The sequence below is a fragment of the Pristis pectinata genome, chromosome 29 (assembly GCF_009764475.1).
Source record: "Pristis pectinata isolate sPriPec2 chromosome 29, sPriPec2.1.pri, whole genome shotgun sequence".
In the NCBI taxonomy this organism is placed as follows: Eukaryota; Metazoa; Chordata; class Chondrichthyes; order Rhinopristiformes; family Pristidae; genus Pristis; species Pristis pectinata.
This window is the reverse complement of record NC_067433.1, coordinates 13,557,776-13,570,190: the sequence shown is the minus strand read 5'-3', so window position 1 is coordinate 13,570,190 and position 12,415 is coordinate 13,557,776. Positions and strand designations below refer to the sequence as shown.

The 12,415-nt window shown below is 43.0% G+C and overlaps 1 protein-coding gene across 6 annotated transcripts in view; it reads right to left on the bottom strand.

The window, feature by feature from the left end:
- Nucleotides 1-9,985, bottom strand: part of aak1b (AP2 associated kinase 1b) — a 93,642-nt gene extending 83,657 nt beyond the window's left edge. For all 6 annotated transcript variants that reach the window (XM_052040810.1, XM_052040811.1, XM_052040812.1 and 3 more), the window contains exon 1: nt 9,632-9,985. In XM_052040810.1, coding sequence (XP_051896770.1) covers nt 9,632-9,791 — 160 coding nt within the window. In that variant the 5' untranslated portion in view covers nt 9,792-9,985. The remainder of the gene's footprint in view (nt 1-9,631) is intronic.
- Nucleotides 9,986-12,415: the final 2,430 nt, after the last annotated feature.

Here is a 12,415-nt window from a genome sequence, read left to right as displayed (position 1 = left end):
GCAATTTGGGTGCCATATTTCGCACATTACAATTGTTGTGCACTTCAGGACATTGCAATGTTACAAAAGGTGCTGTATAAATAAGTCTCTTTCATTACTGCAAGGATGACAAAGTACAGATAGGTCTGCTATAAAATGATAGTTACGTTCCTAAGAAACTTCACGTTCTAGAAAGTCATGTTAGAGCAGAACAGGCTGTAGTTGCCTTCAAAGCACAGTATTAACCAGATTTTCCTGACAGCGATTGTGCTATAACCAATGCAGCTGGTGGAATGCAAATAGTGTTTCCAAATCCATTAATCATATTATAATCAATTATGGAATTATCTATTATGGAAACACGCATTATAACTACCTGTAATTGCTATTAATCATTTGGACTATCTTCCCTGTAATAGAATTGACCTTCTCCAAGTATTTAATTATAGTTTGACAGAAATCATGATCTTACTGTCTGAACACTCAAGACAGGATTCTTACTACCTGCTACCCTGTGTCAACAAACCCAAGACATGGGTATGCTTAAAAAATTGATTTGAATTCATTGTAATAAATATATAAATAAGCTATGTGTGATTTTGCTGTCACAATGATTTAGCAAGAAAAAGAGTTTCAATTGCCTCATATTAGCCTTAATTGCAGAGCATAAATGGAACACTGTTTGTTACATCAAAAATTCTAACCTTTCAATACCTTAAATTACAGGATGTTCACATTGTGAAAATCTACCCAACTTCTCCATCCCTGAATGTTAGACTAAGCCTCAGATGGGACATCACCTTACAGGGTTTCATTCCAGAAGTCAGAGAGAGTAATAGGTAAATGACTGTTCAGAAGCAGTACAATTTTATGCCAGTCGGCTTAAACAGGGCCACTGGAGGAACTCGGCAGGTCAGACAGCATCTGTGGAGGGAAATGGACAGTCAACATTTCAGGTCGAGACCCTTCATTTGTGAGAGAAGTTCACTTCTATTTTTATTGCATGGAATTACAGCATTTTTTGGATGGCTCATCTGTAATTTTCCCCCTCTCTATTGCAAGAAAAAACAACAATGAACAGCAACACTGCTCTGCTTTACAATGACCAAATCCCCAGTTTCACTTGTATTATTCAGCTAAGTATGTCAATATAAAGATGCTGCATTTTGTCCTTTCTTCCAGAAAAGAATCTGGTGTCTTGGCAATTAAAATGTGAATAGGATTTGTCAGCACCCTGCTCCTTGCTACTTCACTTCCTGAACCACACAAGCGGTTTAATGAAACATTCTACGTGACCCATTTTTGGGAGTCCAACTTTGAGGCCTTCAGTAAGATAATAATACAATTCTGTAACTGATCATAAGCAATAAATGCTAGTAGATGAAATTAGTGAGCAAATTTTATTGATGTTACTTAATTGCTTCACTTATTTTTCTTCACTTTTCCCATCCCCAAGGAACAGCATGCATTCTTTAGAAGACTTCAAACAACTGGAAACCAAATATTCTCATTGGGTGGTGGTCATATTCCAGACCTCAGCTCATTTGCATGCTTCAACTGGAAATATTGCATTGTTTGTCAGTACATATCCAAAGGAACAAAAGTGCAACATAACACAGCCTGAATTAAATAACTTACTCAGCCAAACCATACTGCTAATTTTAAATCTTGATGTGTCACTCCATCAATCAAGCATGATATTTATTTTTATATATATCACTATTGGATGATCCACATTGATTAACTGGAGTATTATGAAAAGACTGCTTCTATATCCACCCTACTATTATCCAAAGAATGATATAAAGTCTTTCCTGTCCTATTCTGCATAGTAGCTTAGTCTGTTACGTTACTCTATTCCACTATTGCCCCACTCTTCCACTATCTCCAGTAACTAGTAAGTCACTGTTTCCTCACACACCTATTTCCCAATATTCCACTGGCATGACAAAGCAACTTATTTGATAAGTATAATGCAGTAAAACAAGAGCAAGGGTTCATTCAGTTTTGGAAGTCAGTGGCTGAAATATTCTTTTGCTATTTCATAGACAGATGGCAATGAGGCATTTTTTTAAAAAATGGTTATTGGATGCCTTGAAGGAGTAAGGAACAAAAACAAGATCGACAAAGATGGTGGAATTGGAACATAAACCTTAATGTAAAAAGGCAAGACAAATTAATTTCAAATTCCATCCATATTATTATTTACCTTGCACCAGTGAAAAACAAACTGCTGGTCCAGCTAGCTTATGCATGACTCAGTATTTCTGTTCTGTTAAAAGAAGTCACATGTTTCTATACCACAAGCTAGTTTAAGGTTTTTGTTTGAAAGTCAATGTCAATCAGTACACAGCAGACAAACCCCCATTGGCACTGCTCAGTTCCAAAAGGTCATTTGAAGCACTTATTTCCTTTCAGAATCCGGCAACTGATTAGAAGTAAAGTCTAGTACTCTTAAAAAAAAACTTTGTTGACCTCAGGACATCCCAAAGCACTTTACCGATGATAAAATATTTCTTGAAATGAACATTTTTTGTAATGTAGGAAGTGTGACAGCCAACCTGCACAGAGCAAGCTCCCAAAAACAGCAATAAGAAAATGAACCAACAACCTGCTGACAGTGATGTTGGTTGAAGAATAACAATTGGACAAAACCCCAATACTATCTCAAAATAGGAGCGTGGGATCCTTAAATTGACCAGAGTGGGCTGATAGAGCCAAATTTAATGCATTAACCAAAATACAACACCTCCAGCGGCAGTGTCTCCTAGATTTTCATGCTCAAGTCTCTGGAATGCAATTGGAACTTTCTGTAGTGATAACCAACTGAGCAATAGCTAATCACAATTGAGAATTTTGTCATACCAGGCTTTGTTCCATCTAGGTGAGAGTAGCAAGGGCCAGAATGCTGACAAGTCCTATTCATATTTTAAGCCGTTTTTTCCCCCAAAAGGAAGGAGAAAATGTTGCACCCTCTATATTGACATACTTAGCTGAATAATAAAAGTGAAACTTGGGATTTGGTCGATGTAAAGCAGTGGCTCCAATTAGGTAGAGTAGGGTTGCCGTTCAGTGTTTTTTTTAACGTGACGAAGAAGGGGGTAAATTACGGAATAGTCATCCTACAAAGCTGGAATTCCATGGAATAAAAAAACAGAAGTGAACTACTGTTACGGTTCTTGCCTGGATGCAACAAAGTCTGGTATGACAAATTTTCTCACATTTGATTTGCCATTCCTTCACAGCCATGGAAGTCACCTGCAGCAATTCTCCAACCAGGTTCACAGGCAACCAAATTAATGAACCATGTTTCCTTTCAGATGCTGTCAGATCCACTTATGTTTCACCTGTAAATTTATCTGGTGTTGTTCAAAGCTCCTAGAATCCCAATGTGCCTCACTGAAATTTACAGCATAGGAGTTCATTAAGCCCATCATATTGACACTGACTGAAATAAAGTCAATTTATAGACAGCAATGAGATGAATTAATACTAAAACTGTTTTTGGTTGTGTTTGACAGGTGAACATTTCTCAGGACTTCGTATTTCCTGCCTTTCTTCAAATAGTACAACCTGAAGAATTAAGTATAGTCCTGGTTTAGTATCTGAAAGTACACACATTCTTACAGTGCTGCACTCCCTCAGCAAAGGATTTAAGTATCAGTCAAGATTAAGCGCTCAAGACCTAAACTCAGTCTGTAGTCTAGAGATGGGAGTACAGCTCCTTAGTAAAGCCGTCACGGAAATCTTGCACCCATCTTCAACGCTGGGATTCTTTACCTTTCGCTCTTGCTATGTTTTCTAAGACAATGGGCTGTCTCCTGGTAAGACTGATACTGAGTCATGCAGAGCAAATACTCCTCTGAAGAATTTTTAGTCATTTTCTCTGAATACTCGAACATTGGTTTCCAGTTGACCCAAGGAAACGTTTAGATCTCTGACTCTGAGCATTCACAGCTTTCTCATAGTCTTGCTTTTCACAAGTTGGTTTAATAGGTGTGTTATGCCCCATTGTAACATGAAAGAAAAGTATACAATATCATGCTGAGAGTATCCTATTCATAATCTCTTCATAATGTCTCTTCTGACTTTTCAAATGTTCCATCAGAGCTTTATCCTATGCAAGAGTGCAACATTTTGATAACATATAATCTAATCCCACTCCATTTTGTCACAAACCTTAACAGCTAAGTGCTTTTAGATTAAAAGAACTAAACAACCTCACGATTTGATAAAGGTTTGAATATCAGAACAAACTTGACAGATTGGCCAGAAATCAAATCCATTTGAATGCATCCTAACCTGTTAAGTAAACAGACAACTAGGGCCCAATTCACCAACCAGGGTTACTGGAGGTGACTGTTAATCTGACTGGTCTGCCGCGAGCTGTAAACTTGATGTCAGAAAACCAAAGGAAACCATCAGGTAGAGACCTGATTCTGTTATCCAAAAGATAACTGTGTGAAATAAAAATCCCATTCCATTTAGTGAAACTATAAACATAATTGCACAGCTTTTCATGTTGAATACTTGCAATCACTTCTACATTCAAAATGGTTCTGAGAAACACATTCCACAATCACTGTCAAACTATCATTAATTGCACCTTACAATTTCTATGAATTACAGTATACCTCGCTTGATTCAAATTAGAAAAATGAACAGCACTTTTTGGAAAAGAAAGATATGCTCTGAGGAAATGTTGCTCTGGCTCTATTCACCATCTCAAAACACAATCCCGATTGTACCAATGGGCAACTCACTCCCAAGAACATTAATACCAATATTCACAACTATAGAGAAGCCCATTGGAATCAGAGCCTCACTTTTTGCTTCTGGTCTTAACACAAAAGCATTAGCTGCAGCTAATCAAGTACCTGGTCACACAACAATCACATTACAAGTTTGTTCAGGAATCCAACATATCATTTTACAGAGAGACCATTTACAACAGCTACAAAACATCTTTTTAAATTAAATTGTTTAAGGAAGGCAAAAAGCTCCTTCTACACACAGAAACACTGCACAATTAACCTTTCTTGTATGGTTCAGGGAAAGTGTCAGTCTTGGCACAGTGGATCACACTCCAGCCTCTGGGTCAGAAGGTTAAAGATCCTTCTAGGACAAACGTTAAATCTGGGCTGTCATGACAATTACTGATAATGTTTTAAGATGAGATGTTAACTTACAACTTCGTTTGCTCTCTCAGGGAGATGTAAAATATCCGAGGGACTATTTCAAAGAGCAGAGCAGTTCAATATTAGTGAAACATGGGATCCAGTGGTTGCCACACTGTTGTTTATAGTACATTTCGGAGTTGAAGAGGAGCGAGGGACGGAGGCCACATGAATTAAAGAAGAGCACAACTTGCAGAGGTTGCAGAGTAGAAAAACACTGTCGTAATTGTATAGGGGTGATGATGGTGGCACAGATCCTCCCACTCCTGGGAAATTGTGCGTCAGGACCCATTAGTCCACCTGCCATGCGCAGAGAGACTGCGATCTGCCAACATTAGGCGGCCCTGGGTAAACACCTGAAGATTCTCCAAGGTTTTCTGGCAGGGCCGTGAGGGCTCTGGGATGAGCCATCAGGCAGAGGCTCTGAAGAGAGTGAGTACCAGCGAGCGGTGGGTGATCTCAATCTGTAGAAGTGAGCAGATGGTAGCTGGAGAGTGGGAGAAAACCAGGAGAATTGAGAGGGAAAAGCCAGGAAGGAAGGAGATGAGTGAAGGGGGCAGGAGCTGAGAGAAGCTAGTTAAAAAAGGTTGGGGGGGGGTCTCAGTGCAGCAATTAAGGGGAACAAAGGGGAAAGAGTGGGGGATGTAAGGGAGGGCAACCAAGGAAAAGGGTGTGGGAAAGCTCCTGTGACTGTGTGTGATCAGAACATGTCTATGCCAAGTCTGTGCAGCAGAGCGTGGCCTCCAGTCATCTTGGACCTGCCAGTGGAATAGGTACGAGTTGGTCAATGTGATAGCTGATGTATAATAGCCCCACATTTAAGGAATTCACACAAGGTCATCTTCTGCTCTTCAGAAATGGAACAGAATCGAGACATCCTCAAGCTCATCCTCATCCTAAGAAGATGAGAAGGTTGAAGGCAACTCAATTGCTGAACTACTTAAGCATTTCAATATGTTTTGAAGGATTGTTGCTACACAAATGCAAGCTTTCCTTTTCCAGGGTCTATTAGTAATGCTTGGCTCCTACCATCTTCAGGATTATGAATGAAAATCAAGACCACTTTGGGATGAATCAACAGGGGTTCCTTCTCTTTACTATTTTCTACCAGAAGCTTTTATGGGGTATGAAAACAAATATAATAACTTAACTGTTAAGCCCCTGAATTAATCCACCAACAAACACAATCTATGCTCACCACTGAGGATCTTGACATCAACCCATTAAAATTAGATGGATTTAAAAATGTAAATAGTGGATTTTTCACAAAGTAATTCCCCTTGAAGATTTTTTTTTAATTGCGTTGCAATACGCTAATTGCAGCTACAGCTACAACTTTGGTCTTACATAAAAACGGATATACCTGCTCTAGAGTGCACTTAAGATTCAGCAGGCTGATTTCTGATATGACAGTTCTTACATACGAGGAAACATTGAGTAATCTAGCCCTCTATTCCCTGGAGTTTGAAAGAATGAAACGTGGCTTTATTGAAACAGACAAGATTGACAAGATAACTGCGGGAATGATGTTTCCTTGGTTAAGAATCTAGAACTAGGGGGCATTGTCACAAAATAAGAGATGGGCCATTCAGAACTAAAATAAGGAGAAATTTCTTCACTCAAAGGGCGATGACTCTTTAGAATTCTCTTTCCATGAAGGCTGTAGAGGTTCAGTCATTGACTGAATTCAAACAGTGGTCAGTAGATTTCCCTATCTTGGAGGAATTAAGGGATATGGAGATAAGACAGGAAAATGAGGTAAAGGATCAGCCACAATCCTGATCCTATTTCTTCCAGTCTTTACAGGACAAATGCAACATAGATTTGTCTGCAATCGTATACTGGCTGCAGGTCTGCCAGCATTAATTGATGCAGCTTCAATTGGTCCTATAACAAATGCCACATTTCTTTAAAAACAGATATCAACAATACAAAATCTTTCATAAGTAACTATATTCAATATCAATATATTACAATAATTGCAATTTTTCTGTCAGTAATATAGCAAAGGATGCTGAAATTTAATTAGCATTGCAGAATGTCCTGCAGATTTATCAGTTGTATGACTAGACTTGCTGTAAGTCTGCCAATAAGATTACCCTCAAGTTTGCCGCATGTCTATCAGTAACATTATACATTTGCAATATAATTGACAAAGATCTATCAATAGTACAGACAATGCTGCTAATCTATCAGAATATACTGAATGCAAATCTCAGGAAAAGTACCATGTTTTTCTGAATCTTTCAGAATTATTACTCTGACTATTCCAATGATCCAGAGTATTAATGGAGTTGCTGGAAGACAATCAGCAAAAAATGTACATCCGACAGATTTAAATAACATTACAGTAGTTATGACTGGATACCAGAAATAATCCCAACAATCTCAGTAACACTTGTGATTACTGCAGGTACATCATAAATGTTAATGACTGCTGCAGATCCAAAGTATTAGTCAGAGATCTGATTTTATCAGTATTACTTGGTATGCTGACACTCAGTAATAAGCCAAGGACAGCTGGATCAGTAATATTTGAGGATCTGTAGTAACAAGACAGAGGCAGGTGAGTTGCTGGCTTCATCAGCTATGTTGCTGGGATTGCCAGAGTTAGGTTTTTTTTTAAAACCCATTCACAAGATTCGGGTGTCACCACAGCAAGGGCAGCATTTTATGTCTGTCCCTATGTGCCACCAAATGAGTGACTTGCTTGGTCATAACTAATGGCAGTTACGAGTTAATTCATAACAGGATGTGGAGCTACAGATTCAGATCCAGATTCAGCATCTTACATCACATCACAGGATCTGGGATGTTTAAGCTGGTACTCTAGACCACGAGTCCAAGGTTAGGGTAATCAGCCACAGTATGACTGTACTCTACCGAGATGTTGACATCATTACCAATTAGTTTAATTTATGCTTCTATAAATATGGTACTGGAGTATTGCTGGGGGCCATTGTAACATGCTGTGCAGTGCTGAGGGGCATCAGTGGCATTGTAGAGTTCATTAGTCTCTATCCATGCACTTGTATTGGGGTCATGGGGGGGTTGGGGTGGGGGGAGGGGGAAAAGATGGTTGGCTTGGCCAGAATATCTGAGGAGGGCATCTGAGATGGAGAAATTGGCCGATGATTTTTGGAAGGCTGGAGAAATGATGTTGGTGAGTGGGGTTGGGAGGGATGGGCAGTTCAACTGGTGATGTTAAGAGAGATGGGATGTCTGGCTAAACTGTTCTGGGGAATGTGGGGGGAGGGTGCACGGATTATATGGGCCATACAACAGTACTGTTTGGGAAGTAGGTCGTAGGGGGCTGACAACAAACTGGAGTCGGGGGGGGGAGGGATGCTCATGGCAAGATGGGGGTGAAGCAGATGGCTAACAAGGTCAATGGAAAAGGGGAAGGTTGGAGATGGCCAAAGCCTCTACAGGGGTGGGCAGCTGATGGGTGCCACAGGTGGTCGGGCACCTAGCAGCATTGATTGGAGAAAGAACAGCACATGTCCGACCAATGACGTTGGGCGGCGTGAGGATGGATGGTCCATTTATGATGATCAGTCAGTGATGCTGCAGGAAAGGGGGGGGGGTGGGGATGGGCTGTCAGTGATGTAGAGGGCAAGAAGGAGGAGGGGGGATGGGCTGTCAGTGATGTTGGGGGTGAGGAGGAGAGGGGAAGGGCTGTCAGTGATGTTGGGGGTGAGGAGGAGAGGGGAAGGGCTGTCAGTGATGTTGGGGGTGAGGAGGAGAGGGGAAGGGCTGTCAGTGATGTTGGGGGTGAGGAGGAGAGGGGAAGGGCTGTCAGTGATGTTGGGGGTGAGGAGGAGAGGGGAAGGGCTGTCAGTGATGTTGGGGGTGAGGAGGAGAGGGGAAAGGCTGTCAGTGATGTTGGGGGTGAGGAGGAGAGGGGAAAGGCTGTCAGTGATGTTGGGGGTGAGGAGAGGGGAAGGGCTGTCAGTGATGTTGGGGGTGAGGAGGAGAGGGGAAGGGCTGTCAGTGATGTTGGGGGTGAGGAGGGGGGATGGGCTGTCAGTGATGTTGGGGGTGAGGAGGGGGGAAGGGCTGTCAGTGATGTTGGGGGTGAGGAGGAGAGGGGAAGGGCTGTCAGTGATGTTGGGGGTGAGAAGGAGGGGGGGATGGGCTGTCAGTGATGTTGGGGGTGAGGAGGAGGGGGAATGGGCTGTCAGTAATGTTGGGGGTGAGGAGGAGGGGGGATGGGCTGTCAGTGATGTTGAGGGCAAGAAGGAGGAGGGGGGATGGGCTGGGCTGTCAGTGATGTCGGGGGTGAGGAGGAGAGAAGAGGGGCTGTCAGTGATGTTGGGGGTGAGGAGAGGACATGAACCATCAGTGCCGGTGCAGCAACGACCCACCAGCGTCAGTGAACCACCTGCCGGGCTCCAGCCCGGGGATGCGGGGGGGTGGTCTCAGTGATCACGATGGGGTCTCCGTCCTCCCCCCAACCCCGGCCGGCGCCTCACCTTCAGCCACCACCTCCTCCACCGTGACCTGCTGGCGGCCCACGCTGAAGACGCGGCCGATGAAGCCGCTGCCGGGGCAGGAGCCGGAGCCGCCGCCGCTGCCGCCGCCGCCCGAGCCCGAGCCCGCCGCCTCCCGCCGCGCGTCGAAGAATTTCTTCATGCCCGAGACCCCCTCCCTCCCCCCTCCCGCCACACACAACGATATCAACCGATGAATAAATTTTTTTAAAAAGCGTCCCCGATCGCCGCCTAACCGGGCCCAGCCGGGGCGGGGAGAGAGGCGACGTCGCTCCGGGGCTGAGGGACGGACCAGGCCAGGCTGCGCGCTGTTAATCCCGACATTAAATAAATAACAGCAGCGCTGACAGGACCCAAAGAGCAGGGCATCAGCGCGCCGCGACCCGGATACGCAGCGTACCGGAGGTAACCCGCCGCCAACGTCAATTTAATCGGCGTAATACTATTTAAATCTCAAAACCGCTCAGCAACCTCGTCCCTTTTCGTGTTTTGAGGCGATTGATAACATTTTATAAGTTGATTGCCTCACTAAATAGCGTGAAGCTCCTGCACCGATGCATCTTGGGTAATGTAGTTTCCGTTCTGCGCGCTGTGATGGAAACGAACGTCCTCCGTCATTGGTGGGACTACAGTTCCCAGGGGGCCGTGCGGCACCCTCGCCTTTTAAGGAGAGCCCCGGGCACTACATTTCCCAGTGGGCATTGTCGGTCGTTGGCTGAGCGCCGCGTCTTCTCTTCAGGGAAGGTTTGGAGCTTTCTTTTCACCCAATGGGCTTTTTCTGTTTTATAAAATTGGTTTATGAGTGACTTTTTGATGCGGTGAGTAAGATTCGAGGGTCTGAAGTTTGGAGTGTAAATTATAGTATGGATCAAATGGGCCGAGTAGCCTATTCCGATGCATTTGCTGCAAAGGGACAAGAGCGGCGCCGGGTGGTGGAGCTGTGTTACTGCAGGCTGCTGTGAAGGGGTTTGCATCGCATTTCGGGGGACCAGACCCCTGAGTGTTTGAGATATCGTCCCTTTTCTCCACACTGCAGCTGGCAGGGCTCTCAATTGTGTCTCCTCTACTTCCTGCATTTCTGCTCTCGCCTTCAGTCTCATCCCAGTCAAACGTCGATATGGACTTTGTTCTTGTTTTGCTCTAATTGTGCTTTTTCTTGTATAAAAAAAGTGTATAATATGTTTTTCTTGTGAATGCTGCTTATCTGATGCTATGTGCCCGTGATGCTGCTGTAAGTAAGTTTTTCATTGCACCTGTGCATACATGTACTTGGGCATATGACAACAAACTCGAATTTGACTTTGATAGGGTTCCCTTTGCCTTCATCTTCAATACTTTGAGTCTTGATATTTAACAGATGGGTTATAAACTCAAATCTCTGCAACTTGCAATTTCAGCAGATGCATCTTCCTCTCCCCTTCCCTATCATGTTGTTATTCTGAAGGGACTGTTTCCTCCAGGAATTCCTGTCCTTCCCTTCCATCTCCATCAACCACTATTCTTTGCATGGTACTTTCCCATACAAGTGTGGGAGATGAAACATCTGTATTGCTACCTCTTCTCTTCCTGCCATCCAGGAACCCAAACCCAAGTGAATTAGGAATTGATTTGCACTTCTAACTAAGTGTATTCCATTCATTGTACACAATGTAGTCTTCTCTGCATTGGAGAAACCCAATTCAGAGTGGATAACTGCATTTCACAACATCGCCATTTATTCCAGTGACCTTATACTTCAAGCTGAATTTTCAAGCTGTCACTGGAATTCTCTATCCTGCTTCTACTTTGACCTTCCTGCCTTCTGCCTCCTAGGTTGCTACCAGAAGCTCAACATTAGCTTGATGAGCATCATGGCATCCTTTTTCTGGGTAGGTTGAAGTGCTCTGGACTTCTCATATTTCTCATTTTTACTTGCAACAGAGAATGAGACCTTTTGGCACATCAAGTCTATGCTTGCTCTCAGAACTATTGCATCAATCCTGATTCTTCCTCCTCCCCCCCCCCCCCCCCCCCCACTGTAACCTATTCTCTCTCATGCATGCACATGAACACTCCATTGATTCTTCTATCACCCATCTACATTAGGTGCAATTGACAGTTGCCAATTAACCCAAGAACCAGCAGAGGAAAACCCATGTGATAAAAGGGAGCACCAGAGGTCAGAAGTGAGCAGCTGCACTATCTGCAGTGCTGCTGGGCCACCATTAAGTTATTTTTTCCTTTCTACTACCTTGATATACTTGTGTTTGGAACGATTTGTCTCAATGGCATATAAAACAGCTTTCACTGTATCTCAGTACGTGTGACGATAATAAACCAATTGTTTTATATTGAATTAACAATTTCAGGTCTAGTCATATTCTTTCCCTTTTTAAAGGTAACAATTACTTTAAAAAGCAATAGTCTCTAACTATTGTTTTTTTTAAAGTAATTGTTACCTTTACAAATTTGGTTGCGGCCTATCACTGATATTACCTCTGTTCCCTCATATCTCTTACCCTTCCCTACAGTTGAAAACATGCTTGCCTTCTCACTTTCTCAGTTTTGACAAAGAGTGTTTTATCTGGAAAGTTGATTCTGCTTCTGTCCCCACCGATGCTGTGTGTTTCCACCATTTTCTGGTTTTGTTCCAACTGTTTCACAGCATGTTGATTAGTAAGTTCGCAGATGACACCAGAATTGGTAGTATAGCAGACATTGGAAGAAGGTCATTGTAGATTACAACAGGATCTCTATCAACTGGGAAAGTGAGCAAAGGAATGGCAG